At 52.9% G+C, this 18095-nt stretch overlaps 1 protein-coding gene across 3 annotated transcripts in view; it reads left to right on the top strand.

Annotated features, from left to right (window-relative positions):
- Positions 1-18095, top strand: part of RAB11FIP3 (RAB11 family interacting protein 3) — a 67400-nt gene that overhangs the window by 16954 nt on the left and 32351 nt on the right. For all 3 annotated transcript variants that reach the window (XM_069487182.1, XM_069487181.1, XM_069487184.1), the window contains exons 2-3: positions 7940-8033; positions 16651-16745. In XM_069487182.1, coding sequence (XP_069343283.1) covers positions 7940-8033; positions 16651-16745 — 189 coding nt within the window. The remainder of the gene's footprint in view (positions 1-7939; positions 8034-16650; positions 16746-18095) is intronic.

Raw genomic sequence — 18095 nt, 5'->3', positions numbered from 1 at the left:
TCCAAGTATTCTCACGTGCGTTTTAAGGGTTTACTGTCTTAAAAATAACATGGAGACAGTTCTGAATATATAATACTAAAAACCATTGGATCGTACCCTTTAAGTGGGTGATTTTATGGTATGTGAGTTATATTTCAATAAAGCTGCTAAGAGAAGTAACCCGGGGAGTCGGCCTGCTGTGTCCCTGCAGCAGCTGCTGTCCCCGCCCCCAGGAGACCCTCACCAAGTGTGGAGCCTGAGCTTACTGGTGAGCATCCGTCTGCCAAAGCCCCGGTGACCGCGGGAGGATTTAGGGCAGAGAGCAGGTCCCATGCTGGACAAGACCCGCATCCCTGTCCCAGGGCCTGTCAGGACGGGACCAGGCGCCGTGACTGGCAGACTCAGAGCTGGGCACTCAGCAAGCCGCTTCTCGCTGGTGGACACGCAGGTGGTGATGTTTCAACATCTGTTTTTGATGGATACAAGTGGATCCCTGAATGTGTTTTATGCCTCTCTGGTGACATGTGGAGTGGACCTTTCCCATGTATGACCAGCACAATGCTTTCATTCTGGACTTTTCTAAACCCTCCCCCCAAGCCAGGGAAAGCAAATCAGTTCCTCACAGGTGCAGCGCAGTTGTGTGACTGAGAAAGCTATTTTTGTACTTCAGACAAATCTGAGCTCCAAGTGAGCACATTCGGTGTTGGAATTCTCTATATTATTTAATCTACCTGTCTGTTAAATTTAAGTTTAGCAGTAAACATACCTTGCCTTTTAAGTTGCCAAGAAAACAGACATTAGATTTACTTGAATGACTTCATTTTTGTTCAGCAGGACCCTGTAATTTCAGTGTGGTTAAGACATCCCGTGAGTGAGTGTTTGTTTTGTGTTCACAAGACCAGTCGATTTTTAAAAAAATGTTTCTCCTCGTCTGGAGCCATCTGTGAAACAGGGTCTTTAAGCATAAATGGTCATGCGTAAGCCCCCAGAAGTCACTTGCTGCGGTAGTTGGTGCCAAGCAGACTGACTGGGGGTTAAAACCGTCTCTGGAACCCTGTCCAAGGTCCCTGAGCCCTGGAGTGACCCGGCACAGAAGCCGGCTTTCCTGTGGCTGTGGGACATGGGACAGCAAGACTTTCTCTTTCGAGCTCGTAAGAGTAAGCTTCTCTTTCGTTAATCAAGAGTGAAAAACAAAGGGAAAGCTTTCTCATTTGGTTTGTTCTCTGAGCAGTTGCACATGTAAAATCACGGCTTGGAGGAATCTTGCATCATCTGTCATCGTGTCGAGCTTTCAAAAGCCCTGAGAACAGCGTAGGGGCTTTTCTTCGTCTTTGTTTTTTTCCTGGTCTGAGAGTTCAAGCCAGCGCCTGCCCTGGTGGTACCACAGCAGGGCGTGTCACGTCCTGGGAGAGGACCAGGTGTGGGAACCCGGAAGCCTGTGCTCCCTTCTACTGTGACTTCAGTCTGGTTTGGTTCAGGTTTTATATGAAATGTGTCACTAAAATGTTTTCTTCTGTAGTCTTACATTTTTAAGAATTCTTCAGTTCTCTCTGTTAAAACAGACCAACTATCAGGGCTCTTCCAACTGAGCGCGTATCAGCTCTTTACAAATACTAATATCAAGCATTGAGCTTCTTCAGAGTTCAACCCAGAATAAATCATTTGTAGATCCCTGCTGCTTGTGGGTTTTGAAACTATTATTGTCATAGGAATGTCACAGAAAGATCAGGATTATGTTACTTTAGACTGTGCGTGTATCAGGTCAAAACTTAACAACTCCACTGCGTGTGGAATGCCGGTGTCTGCTAATGAAGTTACTTACTGTGAAGGAGGCAAACGTCATCACCACAGACGGGCACTGCTTAAATCAGCGAGGTCGGTGCAGATGTGTGCTTCCGCCCTCTGCTGTCCCTGCTTGTCCTGCTCGAGCGTCTGTCCGCGTCACTAACTTCTGTGTTTTTGTTTGTTTGTTTGTTTGTATTTTGAGACAGAGTCTCGCTGTGTTGCCTGGGCTAGAGTGCCGTGGCATCAGCCTAGCTCACAGCAACCTCAGAATCCTGGGCTCAAGCGATCCTCCTGCCTCAGCCTCCCGAGTAGCTGGGACTACATGCCCGGCTAACTTTTTCTATATATTTTTAGTTGGCCTGCTAATTTCCTTCTATTTTTAGTAGAGACGGGGTCTCGCTCTTGCTCAGGCTGGTCTGAAACTCCTGGCCTCAGTCAGTCCTCCTGCCTCGGCCTCGCAGGGTGCTGGGATGACCGGCATGAGCCACCGCGCCCGGCCACATCACTAACTTCTAATGTGTATCTGTTGTGCTTAGATTTTGTGAGGGTCATTATATGTGACCTTCTTGTCATTACTGTGGGTCGCAGAAATTCCTGTAAGAAATACGGCTTCATAAAGACGACTGACACAGTGCTGAAAGGTTTGACTCATCCCCTGCTGCCCAAAACCCATGGAAAATCAGTATCAGTTTTTATTTTTTAAAATGTAATGCTTAAGATGTGGGGTTTCTGTAGCCTGTCCCTGTCCTGTGAGCTCCCGCTGGCGGGGGAGGGGTGTGGGCAGGAGTGCTGGGGGCAGACTCAGTGGACCCTGAGGATCTGGGGTCCCGCCGCCAGCAAGGCTTCTTGAAGTTGGAGTGGTTCCTGGAAAAGAAGGAAACTGAAATAAATGTCCCATCCAGTTCTCTCTCCTGTTGCCTGAATCAAATAAAAGATTTTTATGTCCCATCAGAGAGGTTCTTTTTCTCTGTGGGATTGAGTTTTTATTCTGCGGAGAAGCTGCTACTAATGAATGACATGAGGGGAGTGGAGGCCTCAGAGTAACCATCAGGAGATTTGGGACGTGCCGACCGTCAGGGGACTTGGATTTACAGCCGGACTTTTCCCAGACAATTTCAAGTCAGGTAAAATGTCCTGTCAATCCACAGCTTGTTTTGCAGGAATCTGACACGAAGTTTCCATCATTTTTATAATCTAATAGAGAAAGACAGAATGCAAATATGCACTTGTACACTCTCGTTTTTTTGTTTTTTGTTTTGCTTTGTGTATCTTTCCCTCCTTTTTTGGTTTACTGAGGTATATAATTCTGTGCTTTAAAAAAATCTTACTGTTCTGGGAATTTTCAAGCACATATAAAAGTAGACACAAGAAATCCCAGACATCGTATAATTTTATTCATAAATGTAAATATTGCAATATGTATTTCTAAAAGATAAGGATTCTTTTTCTTTAAAAAAACATTATCACATTTAAAAATAATTCTTTAATATCATCAGTTATCTTGCCAGCACCACCCTAAGTTAATAGGTCTTGGCATCTTGCTCTGTTTGCTGTGGTTCTTTTTAAGAAATAACATGTTGGGTGGGACGTGGTGGCTCACAGCTGTAATCCTAGCACTCTGGGAGGCCGAGGCGGGAGGATCGTTTGAGCTCAGGAGTTTGAGACCAGCCTGAGCAAGAGTGAGACCCCGTCTGTACTAAAAATAGAAAGAAATTAGCTGGACAACTAAAAATATAGAAAAAAAAATTAGCCGGGCATGGTGGCGCATGCCTGTAATCCCAGCTACTTGGGAGGCTGAGGCAGGAAGATCGCCGGAGCCCAGGAGTTGGAGGTTGCTGTGAGCGAGGCTGACGCCATGGCACACTAGCCCGGGCACCAGAGTGAGACTCTGTCTCAAACAAACAAGCAAGAAAAAGAAATAACACGTTACAGATGCATGTTATCTCTGTGTGCCCTTTCTCTTCACCCTGTCTTTCCTTCCCCTGGTCCTGCAGAAGTAACTGAATGCTCCAAGCGTGTTTCCAAAGGTGTCAGTGAAAGAATAGAATGCAGGTACCCTTCCTGTCTCCTGTTTATAAATTTTGAAAATCGTTTGAAATTTAGTCTTTTCTAATTTTATCAAAACAATTTGGTTTTTGCTCTTCTCTGAAATCTAAGTCAGGAGAGTCGGGAATGGTGTCCTGAGTGTAGGTGCGGGGGGTGTGAGCCGGTCCCTCTGGGTTGTCATCGCTGGGGCGCAGGGCTGGCCAGCTCAGGATGTCTAGGATGGGCTCCTGGGAGCAGCAGGGAAACCCCTCGTGACTGTGTTTGGCTCCTTCGTGGGCACTCAGGAGTGTGGGCACAGGAGCTGGGCGTTCAGTGTGACATTTAGAATCGCCAGTAATCAGGCTTTTGAGAGCTGCCTCTCTCCTGCCCACCGCTGCCCAGCGCTGATCTAGTGTGAGGGTCACTCGCAGCTGGAGGAGCTCCTGGGACCGTCTTGCCTGTCATTGCCACGGTTTCGGATAAGATACGCTTTGTTGAAAACGTCACCATTGAAGTGTGGTAGTAACGGTACAGCAATGGGAGTAGCTTGTCCCCACGGGGGACACTTTGCTGAGAGTGCTGTGGAGCCGCCGTGCCGTGTCTTCACTGAGAGTTCTTCGAGGAGTCTCTGCAGTGCTGGTTAACTGTGCTTAGAGAGTTTGCTCTGGTTTCCTCTCTGTCTGATTACTGGGTTATGTTTCCGCATCTGTAGTAGAAACGATATACTTTTTTAGTGAGTTTCGCATATTGGCGTCATCCTGCCAGGAGCCAGCGCCACCGCTGCGAGCTGGCTGCAGAGTGGCCGAGTCCCCGTGGGCCTCTGTCACTCGCTGTGTCCGTTCCCTGGCGAGGTGCGGGCCGGCTTTGACCGCCCTGGTTCTCGCCTCTGGGCTTGGTTTTCTGGCTCTGGTGGACTTTGCAGGGAAGGGCAGCTGGTCTTATTTTTCAGCGTCACTGTTTTTCCTGAAAGCCTCTGAATGGATGGAGTGCTTCGGGTTTGGAGAATTAGAACCAGCCTCAGATCGCCAGCTACGTGGAAGTTGATCTGTTCTCCAAATTATGAACAAAATGTAGTTAAAATGGAGTTTAAAAATGTCTATTTTGACTCACGCTTCCTCATTCTAACACGGTAACATATTAAAGGGCCTATTCATAGTTAATGATTTATTTAAAAAGTGTTTGGTTAATGTTTCAGAGTGAACACCTTGGTACTTTGTGTTCAATGAGTAGCTCGAGTATGGACATTTTTAGAAATCTTAAGGACAGGTGGGCCAGTGTGGGTTCCAGATGAGACGACTCTTCAGGTCCCAGCAAGATTCTCTCCAGACATCACGTGCTTTAGGGATGAAGGCTTTTGTGAGATAAGAAGGGACACGTTTTATAAAAAAACTGCAATTCAGTTGTTTCCAAGAAGTCAGCTGATAAACGGACTTCCAAGCCGAGTGTCACGCTGAGACACGGGGCCCTCGGATCAAGGACGGTGGCCGCCGCCGTCTTCTCACCGTGAGGGCTGGAGCATCCTGCCCTGTGCAGACAGGCAGCGGGGCCAGTCCCCGTGGGTCTGTCTGGGTGGTGTGTGTTGGCAAATGGTGGTGAGGGGCTGAGCAGGGTGGTCTGTCCTGGGGTCCATGGGGTGTCAGAGCACTCCCCGACTTCCTGCACCCCGGTCTGTGGCTTTGCTGACCACTCTCCTCTCTCAAGTCCTGAACGCGGAGTGGCTGTGTCTCTGGCTTCTCTTTCTGCCTCTCCACGGGGGGCTTGCTCTGCCTCGGTGGCAGCCCCACTGGGCGTCAGTGGTCGTTCTGTGCACACGCACAGCTGCCCTGGGCGGGGAGCCCCCGACCACCCCGCCTCCCGAAGGCCAGCAGACCACTCCCGTCGACGCCTGGCTTCCAGGCCCAGGCTGCTCTGCCTGCCCCGCCTCACCGTGCCTGTCCCTGTCGGCGAGGCAGCCTCACTTCTTGCTCTTCTGCCCCCGGCTGTCTGTCCCCTGCACGTCTTGGCAGTTGTGCCTCTGAAACCCCCTCCTTCGCTCCCAGTGCAGGCCCTCGGGACCGAATCTTCCTGCCCTTAGCCCACCTGAGCTGCGGCCCTCTAGGTGTGACGCTGAAGTGAGGGCACTGGCCCAGGCAGGGCATTGCCGTGAGGAGGTGATGCTTGTGACGTCACCTCCCCAGGTATCCTGGACTCAGCTCTGTCCTTTCCGGACACCCTGTTCATTTCAGCGGGTGATCAGGTGTGGTCTGTCCACCTCCCTTCCTGGACAGGGGCTCCATGAGGCCTTCTGTGGGCTGCACCCACCCTGGCCAGCCTGCCCCGCTAGAGTGTCCTGGGAATATATGTGGGTTTGGGGCTTCTGTGCTTCCAGCAGGGTCACACCCAGCCCCCTTGCCGTGACCTCCCTCATGTGGGGCGGCGAGATGTCTGGTTAAATCTTTTGCCCACTTAAAAAAATTGGGTTGTTTATCTTATTGAATTGTAAGATTTCTTTATTCTGGATACAAGTCCTTTGTCAGAGATATGATTTGCAAATACTTTCTCCCAGTCTGTGTCGTCTTTTGTTCTTTTCTTTTTTTTGAGACAGAGTCTCGCTCTGTTGCCCGGGCTAGAGTGCCATGGCGGCAGCCTCGCTCACAGCAACCTCAAACTCCTGGGCTCAAGCAATCCTCCTGCCTCAACCTCCCGAGTAGCTGGGACTACAGGCATGAGCTACCATGCCCGGCTAATTGTTTCTATATATATTTTTTTTTTTTAGCTGTCCATATAATTTCTTTCTATTTTTAGTAGAGACGGGGTCTCAATCTTGCTCAGGCTGGTCTTGAACTCCTGAGCCCAAGCGATCCTCCTATCTCAGCCTCCCAGAGAGCCAGGATTACAGGCGTGAGCCACTGTGCCTGGCCGACCTAATGTTGTCTTTTGAAGTGTAAAAGTTTTACATTTTTATGAAATCCAGTTTATACTTGGTGATATAAACCTTTCTTCTTCCTGAAGAGTTTCCTTCTCTGTAATGTCATGTGTGAATTATCCTACTTACCTTTTATGATTTTTGATTTTAGAAAACAACAAAGAGTTCATACTTAAAGGTACATTACAGATATAGTAAATTTGAAAAAAAAATTAAAAATCATGTCTAAATAAACATCAGAGAATTCACAGTAGAAAGCACTAAGGCACTAACATGTTCACACATTAAATTAGGGTGTTGGTTGTAGATAATAATACAGTTAAAATAGATAATTTATTTGTATGTAGGTTTAAAAGGAGGAGATCAATTTTTTGAGAGTTATAATTACATTTAACGTATACTGTTTGCACTTTTCAAGAAGGAAATGCTGATGCAGTTCAGTGTTCAAAGCACTGGACGTGCCTGCCCTCCCGGTGCCAGCGTGAAAGCAGGTGCTGGTTGCTGCCACGTCGGCCGTCAGGGGCCTCGGTGCCAGGTGGGCACCGTGCGTGTACTTTCCCGTGGAAAAGTAAAAACACCGAAAGGTGAGATAGATGAAGAATACCCAGCTGGAGAGGAGCTTCGTGGTCGACCTGTTAGTGCTGAGTGGTGCCTGAGGGGCGTGTACAGACTAGTGTTCTTCTGGATCGTAGGAAGAGAGAATTATAATTTTAGGAGTAAATTGTTTTACTAATCACACACTGGGATGATAAAATACATTGGATTTTGACATTCTTCCTTTAGACTAAACAGGTACTTGTTTTACTAAATTAAAAATTGTTTTTAATATGCTAAAAAAAAAAAAGACAGAGTCTGTTTGCCTGAGTTATTTTCCACCGAGGTCTCTGCGCGGCTGGGGAAGCTTTCTGCCTGGGTGGTGTGGGTTCGTGCTCTGCGTACGTGTCCCGGATTCTTGAAACTTCCAAACTCCTGGGCTTCCCTCTCGAGCAGACGGCTGTTGAAGTTTTTGAGCCAGGATCTCATTTCCGTGATTCAGGGTCCTGAGTGCTGTTGGCAGCTCCTTCCCAGGGTGCCACTGTCCTGTGGCTGCAGCTGTTTGTAGTGGCCTTTGGTGGCCTCCTCTGCCTCCTGGATCAGAGGAACCAACGGCTCTTGTTTTCGGCACTGCACCTGGCAAGGGGTCAAGTGCATGATGTGCCCCACCCGACCTTGCAAAGGGTAACACGGTCTCCTTTGCAATTGCAGGTGAAGGACTTGACTAAGTACCTGGATCCCAGTGGGCTCGGCGTGATCAGTTTTGAAGACTTCTACCAGGGGATCGCAGCCATCAGAAACGGAGGTCAGTCGTCCCCGACCCTCCCAACCACCCTCACTCCTCCGGCCTCTTCCCCTTTCCCTGAAGCCCCTAAGATACCCTGGGTTTTAAGATCATCTCTCTGCTTTCTTGTCTTTGCGCCTCACACCCTGTCTTCCAGACACGACTGACTCAACTATTTATCCGTAATGTTAGAAAGCTACTGCCCCTTTCTCAAAGGTTTGTGACGGAACTTTTCCGACATACAAAAATACTGAAAGAATTCCACAGTGAGCACCGGCGTAGGGACTGACCTGGTGTGGTCTACGGACCGCGTGTACCCCCTGGCTGTATCCCCTCCTCCCATCTCCACCCGTCCTTCTGTCTGTCCACAAGTGCGTTTTTTAGTGCGATGCATTTCGTATCAGTATGTTTTCGCACACTTTAAACTTAATTGTGCATATCAGTCATTATATCAAATTTCAATATTTGTTTGCAGTCCTTTTTTGAGTAAAAATTTACCTACAGCGAAATGTACAAATCTTAAGTGTACCATTCTATGAGTTTTTGTTGTTTTTTTAAGAGACAGGGTCTTCCTCTGTTGCCCAGGCTGGAGTGCAGTGGCATGTTCGTAGCTCACTGCAGCCTCCAACTCCTGGGCTTCAGGGATCTTCCTGCCTCAACCTCCCAAGTAACTGGGACTACAGGCACGTGCCACCACGCTCAGCTAATTTTTAAAAAGTTTTTTTGTAGAGAGGGATCTTCCTGTGTTGCCCAGGCTGATCTTTAACTACTGGGCTCAAGTGGTCCTCTTACCTTGGCCTCCCAAAGTGCTGGGGTTACAGGCTGAGCCGCCGCGTCCAGCCCGTTCTGAGTTTGGACAGACTCCCGTGCCTGCGGTGCAGGTCCCTGTCGCGGGCATCACTGTCACCCTGCAGTTCCCTCCCGTCGCCACCTTCTTGCTGGCATCTGTCACCTCTCGTGAACGTCATGTAAATAAGCCGATTAGCATGTGCTCTCAATGTGATGTCTTTGGGTTGATCCGTGTGGTTTGCATGTCAGTGGTCCGCTTTTTCTGGTGTGGGGTAGTGTTCTGTCGTGTGCTTGCACCACATTTTATCTGTCCACTCTCCTGGTGATGGACAGCTGCTTGGGGCTCCTTTGAATAAAGCTCCTAAGAACAAGTGTACGTCTTTGTATGGACGCATGTGAAAACATCCTTGGGGCCCACGTCTCGAGTGGGATGGCTGGTCATGTACGGGGTGTACACTTAGGTCCTTAAAACCACGGCTGTTGCTCAGAGCGGCCGTGCCGTCTGACTCTCTCAGCACGCGCCTGCACTGTCTTCCTTCAGTCACGTTCTGAAGGTCTGAACGGGCCGTCCCTTCTTGCTTCCCTTCTTGGCCAGGTGTTGGGGGCGGTGGTGGCAGCCCACCCCGCCTTCCTGCGCTTGTAAGTGAACCAGACCTCGGCTGGGACCCGCAGAGGGAGTGGTCAGGTGGAGGGAGGCCCGTGGACCTGAGCCCTTCTCTGCAGTGGTCTTCCCTCTCCCCTCCCCAAAATTACTGCCCGGCAGTGTCACGCAGGTGCCGGGTTTCCTCAAATACCTGTCCTCAGATGGCTCTGGGGAATGTTCTGTGTGCTGTTGCCTATTGCTGCCCTGGGTTCGACTGCTGTTCTTTCGCCCGCGTCGTGGGACCAGCATGGCCCTGGCACTGATCTCGGCCCTGGAGACTCTGGTGAACCAGCGTGGCAGTGAGGCCAGTGGGCGGTGGCGCGAGGACAGATGGGTGAGGTGCTGTCCCTGCAGCAGGTGGGGCCGAGGCAAGAGCTCTAGGCAGGCAGTGCTCTCTGAGGAGGGCTGGGAGGAGGAAGGCAGTCATGACCGCCAGGTAAAGGGTACCTGGCTCAGGGGAGGGAGCCGTCCCGAGGTGGGGAGAGCTGGCCTGTGTGACAAGCTGGTGGCGGGGCGCGGGGGCTCCCAGGACAAGAGTGGAGACGGGCTACAGGCCCTGGAGGCTGAGGGAGGGTGTGGACGCCCTCCCAGGGACACGAGACCTGCGCAAGGGCAGAGAGAGCTGGTGGCCGAGACCCTTGAGGAGGAGATATCGGCAGGGGTGGGAGGTGAGCAGCTCCACCTGGTGCTGGTAAGGAAGAGGATGATCAGACGACCTCAGAGTCTCCAGGCTGGGGCAGCAAGTTGGGGCTGGGGTAGCTCTGCCTCTAGCAGTCCAAGTGAGAAGTTGTAACCCTTAAGTAACTTTTTGAGAGTAGATACGGGACTTAAAATGTCATCTAGGCCATGGAAGTTTGAGGTTGAAGTGAGCTATGATCATGCCACTGCACTCCAGCCTGGGCAACAGAGGGAGACCCTGTCTCCAAAAAAAAAAAGTGAAGATGAAATAGATCCGTACAAAACAAAAGCTCACACCACCTTCACTGGGGCTCTCTCCTCTCTGCAACTGCTCCGTAGCAGACGTGAGTGAGTCTCTGCCTAGCTCACCCCTGAACTCCGGAATCCACAGAGAAGAAACAGTCTTTCAAGCCTGCACGCCATATGCATAAAAACTGACCAGCTGAAAATAGAAAACTTAGCCGGGCAATTAAAAATAGAAACAAAAAATTAAGCAGGCATGGTGGCAAGCGCCTGTAATCTCAGCTACTCGGGAGGCTGAGGCAGGAGGATCCCTCGAGCCCAGGAGTCTGAGGTTGCAGTGAGCTAGGCTGACGCCACGGCACTCTAGCCCGGGTGACAGAACAAGACTCTGTCTCAAAAAAAAAAAAAAAAAAAAACCTGACCGGCTGTCAGCCCATGAAACAAACTCGATGAACAGCAAAGCATTGATGTCACACAGATTGTATTCTCTGTTATGCACACAATTGGGTTTGAAGTTAATGATAAGATTTTAAAATACATTCAGAAATTAAGATAGCCTTTAAGTCATTGATGAACCAAAGAAGAAATCATAATGGATTTTTAAAACTACGAGAAAAAAGCCTCTACCTAGAATTTCCCCAGAGTTAACCAATAGGAGCTGCCAGAGGACAGAGCTGTCCCTGAGGGTCGGGAGCAGCTGCCATGGCCCTAGGAAGTGACGTGAGGAGAACCAGGCTGTCTGGGAGGCCTGCAGCGGCACCTGCTGTAATCTTTCCGCAGGCACCAAGGGCGCTGGGCGCTGAGGAGCCAGAGTTCTCACAGAGCTGTTACAGGAACCTGTGTGCAAACAGATGAGGTTCAGATAACTTCTCTTTTTTTGAGACCGAGTCTCGATCTGTTGCTGGAGTCCAGCGGTGTGATCATAGCTCCCTGCAAACCCCAAACTCCCAGGCTCAAGCGATCCTCCTGCGTCAGCCTCTCGAGTAGCTGGGACTACAGGCATGCCACCACGCCCAGCCTGTCTTCACTCTTAAGTGACAGATTCGCTGGGTGTAGGCTTCTAGGCCTGCAGTCCCCAGCCCCTGGGCCGCAGAGCTCCACACCAGCATACGTGGAAAAGTTGTCTTCTATGAAAGTCAGGAACATGTTGGGGTGGGGGTGGGGGTGGCGCACAGCAGGAGGTGAGCAGCAGGTGGGAGAGCGTGTGTGTTTGCAGTTACTCCTGTCTCTCATGGCACCGCCTGAGCCCCTCCCCACCCCCCCACTGTCTGTAGAAAAATTGTCTTCTATAAAACCAGCCCCTGGTGCCAAAAAGGTTGGGGACCGCTGTTCTAGGCTGATAGTGATGGCGCCTGGGGACCCCCAGAACCAGCTGGTCACTGAGGACCTCGCCCAGCTCTGCCCGAGAGTTTGGGGCTGGAAGGGGCTGGGTGCCAGAGGCCAAGCAGGGGACCCCCGTCGCCGTTTCTGGGAAAAACAGGAAGTGGAGTGAGAGGGAAAGCACTTCCAGAATACTTCTTGGCCCAGTGACGGACAGCATTTTGCATGGTCATAGCAATTACATTGAATATTCATGTAACCAAACATGGTGACCATTTTGGGAGATCGGGGGTGGGAAGATGGGTGTGCTAAATGCCACATGTACCGTGGCAGGCTGTCAGTAGGAAATTCCGGAATTCAAGAGCTCATTGGGCCGTTTGGCCACGTGCAGGGAAGGAGAGGACAGGCGTGGAGTGGGAGCACGCTGGGACTGTTTGTCTCCACCAGTCTCGTCACCGGTCGTTTCCTGGCACAGGCAGGAGTGATGTGTGCGTGTGAAATTGCACGTAACGCAACTGTGACTCTGTTTTGTACAAAGACGGGTAATTCTTTGTCCTTAGTGCCCGTCTGGTTACAAACGTCACGGTAACCCATTTCTGGGTGCTGCGGGACGCAGAACGCCCGGCGGCCTGGCCAGCCGGCATGCTCGGCTCTGTGGGTCAGCGGTAAAACTTGTCAGGGAGAGTCGAGACAGATTTTCTTGGGTTTAGGCAGTTGCGGTGCTCAGACTGCTCTGCAGGGGGAAGGCTGGACGGAGCAGTGGCCCCTGGCGCCTCAGGCACAGGCAGGAGACCGCCCACGGTGGCAGCCAGCAGGAGAGGGCAGTGTGGGACCCTTTCTGGTCCAGAGGCCACGATTGTGTCATTGGGCTGGTGGTCAGTCTGGTCTGGCTACGGTAGTTAGTGTGGAAGGGGCGGGCTCCACTCTAGGGGTCCCTGGCCTGTCTTGGCGTGGAAGGTGTCTGCTCTTGGGCCCAGGAGTCAGGTCCTCCCGGGAAACTTGTGCCCTCGGGTGGGCGAGGCCCCCGTCAGGTTGTGATGCGTCTGTCCTCCGAGGGTCCTCCGTCCGTCAGGCCAGGGGTGCACATGTCTTCGTTTAGTGACTGAAGGAGTCACTTTCCAGTCTCTGGCGAGAGAAAGTGGCCGTCTGAGAGTGGCTGTCTCCCGATTGCACCCAGGGTCCCCTCCCTGCCTTCCCGCGCGGGGAGCCACCCCGGCTCTTGGCCTCTCTGGTTCCCAGTGCCTGCCTGCCCAGCCCCCAGCAGTCCCAGCTTCTCTTCTCCTGGCCCCCCTGCTTGTGAGGGGCCGCAGCCTCGTCCCTGCGCGTCACACGCCGGCGAAGCCTGTCCAGGGGCATCTGGAGCTGGACTGGGGAGCAGCCTGCATCGCCGGAGCCCCCGCGGCGGGACCCCGGGCCGCCGCCTGCCTCCACCCCCAGCACCGCTCCCGTGCCGAGTCCCACAGGGGTGTTTTTAAATCTCAGCTTTACATTGTTTTTGAGTAATATTTCCATTTTGATTTAATTAAGACTGGAAATCTAGGCAGTCCTGGAGTTACTGTGGATGCTCGGGAAGTGGTGCCGTGTTTCTTCAGTGGCGAGAACATTCTGGGAACAGAGGTGGCCTCAGAGGCTGAGGCTTGGCCTCCCCGATGCTGTGCTGAGGGTGCATTGCAGCGGGCGTCCCCCGTGCGGAGTGGCCCCTGGGGGACAGTCTGTAGCCAGCGTGGGGTTCAGGGGCAGAGAAGGGTGGAGCCGCGGCAAGGCTGGGAGGGGCCTGGCCCCGAGGCTGGCGGGCTGTGGGGAGGCTGCAGGGACGAGAGCTTGAATCCAGCTGGACGGAGGCGGCCTCAGCCGTGGGAGGGCACAGCTGAGTCCTGTAAGGACTGAGGACGTGGACACGTGGAGCAGCGGTACCCCGAGCGCTGTGGCCATTCCAAGCTTCAGGTCATGGCCCAGAAGGGAGGTGCGGAGCCCGTCCTGCGAGCTGGCCCGGTGGGAGGCAGACTGCAGGCAGCATGGTGGGGCCTAGGAAGGCTCCCTGAGTACGTCCAGGCCAGGTGGCCGCGTCCTGGCCGGGCTGCACCTGGCACGTCTGGGGCTCCAGAGAGACCAGGGTCAGGAGGTGGAGGTGAGGGTGGCAGGCGCACTGGGCTGTGGATGCCACGGGAGGACGTGGCCTTGTCTTCGAGGCCTCACGGGTCCCTCCCCAGCCCCCGGCTCCTGGGGAGGCTGGCCTGTGGCGTGGCCCCTCGGCCTCAGAGCCAGCTCGGCGGGACCACCTCTCAGAGCCGACGTGAGGGGCGGGACTCCAAAGTGACCATGGAGCTGGGTGGGCTTGGCGGGCGGAAGTGGTGGTAGGATCCGCGTGGGCTCGCCCGGCCACGTGCACTCGGCGTGCTGGGCTGCAGGCCGCGGCTCTGCTCTTCTTTTGTGATGTGACTTCATCGTTTGCCTTTCATAGGGAAAAGGAGAATGAAAGTAGGATAAAGGCAAGTCAAAGATGACTTTGAAATTATTTCATAACATTTAAAAGTAAGGAAAACATGATTACCCAGACTGCACGTCAGCTTCAGGTTTCACCTCCAGTGTCGCTGCGGGCGCCAGTCAGAGCAAGGCGAGCCATGCTGACCCAGTTTGCAGGAAGTGCGAGGCACTTTGCCGTCACGGCCGCAGGCCTTATTTCAGGAATAGACTGAGACAGAGAGGGAGCTGTTACAAATAGGGCATTACTCTGGCTCCCACCCCCTCGGGCTCTGAAAGGAAAAGATAAATGCACATTAAAAATTCCCACTTAATTGAAAATTGTTTTAGTTTTTTTTTTTGAGACAGAGTGTTGCTTTGTTGCCCTGGCTAGAGTGAGTGCCATGGCGTCAGCCTAGCTCACAGCAGCCTCAAACTCCTGGGCTTAAGTGATCCTACTGCCTCAGCCTCCCGAGTAGCTGGGACTACAGGCATGCGCCACCATGCCCGGCTAATTTTTTCTGCATATATATTTTTAGCTGTCCATATAATTTCTTTCTATTTTTTTAGTAGAGACGGGGTCTCGCTCTTGCTCAGGCTGGTCTCGAACTCCTGACCTTGAGCTATCCACCCGCCTCAGCCTCCCAGAGTGCTAGGATTACAGGCGTGAGCCACCGCGCCCGGCTGTTTTAGTTCTTATAGAGAAAACTGATAAAAGCACTGTATTTAGTTCTTATCAAGAATGTAAAAACGTGAGCTGCGTTCACATCTGTCTCTCTGCCGTGCAGGCCAAGACTCTCGGTTGTCTGTCCGCCGTGTCTGAGACGCTTGGTTGTGTTGGAAAGTCTTGAGTTGTGTGTTGCAGGTTTTGGAAGTGCGAGCAAGGGTGGTGCCATTCGGTGGTGGAAAACTCGGCCAGAGACAGTCTAGCCTTTTGCAAAGTGTGCATTCGCCCTCACACTGCCCCGGAATAGTTGGTGCTCCTGCACTTCCTTGCTCCAGAAACTGGAAAGTTCTGTCTACGGCACGCTCCCCTCATCAATAAAAGCATAAAGTTCTGCAGTAAAGACCCACAGCTCCAAGACGGGGCTTCCGCCCACAGCCTGCCTGCCGGGCAGCAAGCGCAGGTCCAGCCTGAGGGGTCGGCGAGGCCGCACTCAGAGGCTCCCGCACCCCAAGCCACCAGATCCAGCCACCTTCTGGGAAAACAGTGCAAGTGGCAGCCAGAGTCCTTAGGATTCTTAAAACAGGAGCCCGGGGGGTTTCTGCGAATGGCCTCACCCGTGACTGCAAAGCAATGTGGAGTCAGCAGTGGGGCCTTGCCTGGCCCTCAGGAGGCTCCGCAGAGTCTCACTGTTTAAAGAAGTTTAGGTGAGATTATGCTAAACGTGTTGCGTAAGTGACTGATAGGTTATATTTTGGTAACTGCTGTATGTTAGGGAAGTAACTGCGTTCACAGTGGGGCAGTGTCGGGAAACAGCATCTCCCGTCACTCGCGTGCTCCTGGGAACCTGCCTCGTTCCTCTGAGAGCCACCGAGAGGCGGCGGTGAGTGTCTTTCATTGCAGGAGGGGACAGGCGGGTGCTGTGGGTCATGTCTGTTGCTGACGTCAGAACCACAGTCTGTGAGGAGAAGATGCCTTTTCGTTAATGTTTTCCTATGTACAATAAGACGTTTATTACAGAAGATAAGTTAAGCAAAAAGAAGAAAATAAAAACTGCCCTTGGCCGGGCGCGGTGGCTCACGCCTGTAATCCTAGCACTCTGGGAGGCCGAGGCGGGTGGATTGCTCAAGGTCAGGAGTTCGAGACCAGCCTGAGCGAGACCCCGTCTCTACTAAAAATAGAAAGACATTATATGGACACCTAAAAATCTATATAGAAAAAATTAGCCGGGCATGGTGGCGCATGCCTGTAGTCCCAGCTACTCGGGAGGCTGAGGCAGTAGGATCGCTTGAGCCCAGGAGTTTGAGGTTGCTGTGAGCTAGGCTGACGCCATGGCACTCACTCTAGCCTGGGCAACAGAGTGAGACTCTGTCTCAACAAAAAAAAAAAAAAAAAAAAAAACTGCCCTTGAGCCCAGCACCCAGGACAAGATGTCATTTCAGTATTATTTCATCATCACTACACCTTCCCAAAAGTAAATGTTTTTGAAAAATTAAATCTTATTGGTACCTAACATTTCTTAAAGGCTGGAAGCAGTTTTACTGAGCGGGACATCTTGCTCTTTCACTTGTGCAATAAACACTGTCCGGTTCTTTTAAGAAATGAAAAGTTCGTCCTCCTACCCGTACGCCATCCCTGAGTCCTGGCAGGAAGCGCTGTTCTCACGGAGGAAGCGGCTCTTCCCCCGGATTTCTCACCCTCACCCCCACTTCCCGTGACCCCCCAGGACCCCCACGCCCACAGGAGGCCTCCTTCCCGGGGCTGCCAGTCATGTGCCTTCACCCTTGACCTCACTGGATGGCCCTGGGCGGCCTGCTGAGCACAGGGTCTTCTCCCCGCAGGTCCTGATGGCCAGCTGTACGGCGGCGTCGCACCTGTCCAGGACGAGGAGCCCCTGGCCTGTCCCGATGAGTTTGACGACTTTGTCACCTATGAGGCAAGTGGTTTCCACCTGTGAGATCTGACACCCCCTCCTTGTACACCTCGAGTCCTGCTTCCTGTGGGTACCCGCTGGGCTGTGTTCTCTTTATTGTAGAAACTTGCCTAAAGGCTGGGGGTCTCTGTGGTTGGTGGTTACCGGGCTCTGGGGGACGGTGGCCGTGGCAGGAAGTTGACAGGTGTCTGCCCCACATGCATCCCCAGGGCTGGGCAGGAGGCTTCCCTGTCCCCGTTGTTGGGCTAAGGGTGGGTGGGCGGTGACGCTGTGGTCATCTGCTACTGGTCTGCCAGGCGAAGGCAGAGTGGAGGACTTGGGAGGTTTCCTTTTGCCGATCTTGAGATGATTTTCTGTGTTTGGGGACATTTGACTAGCATTTGCCTCCTGCTTGGCCCCCCTCCACCCAGACGCAGCCAGGCTTGTCACGCTGACATGTGTCTCCTGCAGTTGTGGGTCCCTTGTTGTCCCCACAGCTGGGGAGGAGCTGGCGGCATAGCTGCGGGGGACGGGCCACTGTAGTCACACCCTCCCGTGTGGGGAGGGGTCGGATGCCAGGAGAGCCAGGCGGCTGGATCAGGAACGTTTTCTTTACAAAAAGGTAGAGGTGGCAGCCGCCAGCCCTGCTCAGCCCCCTGCCTCCCGGGAGGGGACAGGCAGCAGGGCTGGGCTGTCCGTGAGCCCGTGTGAAGTGAGGCTCACACACGGTAGTTCTACATAGTGTGTGAGGCTGGTGCACCTTGAGGTTCACGGGATCCCGCTGCCTCCCCAGTGGTTCACGTCCCTGCTCTGAGAACCTTCCCTGGGCACTGATCACCGTTTGGATGGCCGGGCTCGCGTGCTGACTGGCGCCTGTCACTTCTGCCAACAGACCCCTCCCCGGGACCAGCCCCACCTGGGAGCCATCATCCCTCATTGTTTTGTCCCAAATGACCAGCAGGGCCTGAGCTCCCAAGCGCCGGGGACTTGGCTCCTGTGTCGGGTCGTGCCTTTTGCTTCCTCGGCACGTGACTGGTGTGGGGCGGCGTGGCAGAGGCGGGGCCCTTGCACGGCTGTGGTGTGCAGGACTCCCACCGTGCAAAGACGGCCTCCGGGACCTGGGGAGGGCCCAGGCCAAGCGCCCTGCACAGGTTCATCCACCGTGAACGTCCCGGGCAATGAACTCAGTCAGAGGAAGGGCATTCTCGGTCGGCGTGTCTGGGATCTGTGCTCCCCGTGGGCCTGTGCGCCTGCGTGCCGGTGCCCACTCTTCCTCACGAGTGTTTCTGGTTATTCTTTGCGTATTTCTACCATGTTGAGTTTTTACAATCTAAGCGTGGGTAGGTACAGCGGGCTGAGGGGTGGCCCTTCAAA

The sequence above is a fragment of the Eulemur rufifrons genome, chromosome 14, assembly GCF_041146395.1.
Source record: "Eulemur rufifrons isolate Redbay chromosome 14, OSU_ERuf_1, whole genome shotgun sequence".
In the NCBI taxonomy this organism is placed as follows: domain Eukaryota; kingdom Metazoa; phylum Chordata; class Mammalia; order Primates; family Lemuridae; genus Eulemur; species Eulemur rufifrons.
This window is presented reverse-complemented; position numbering and strand designations above follow the sequence as displayed.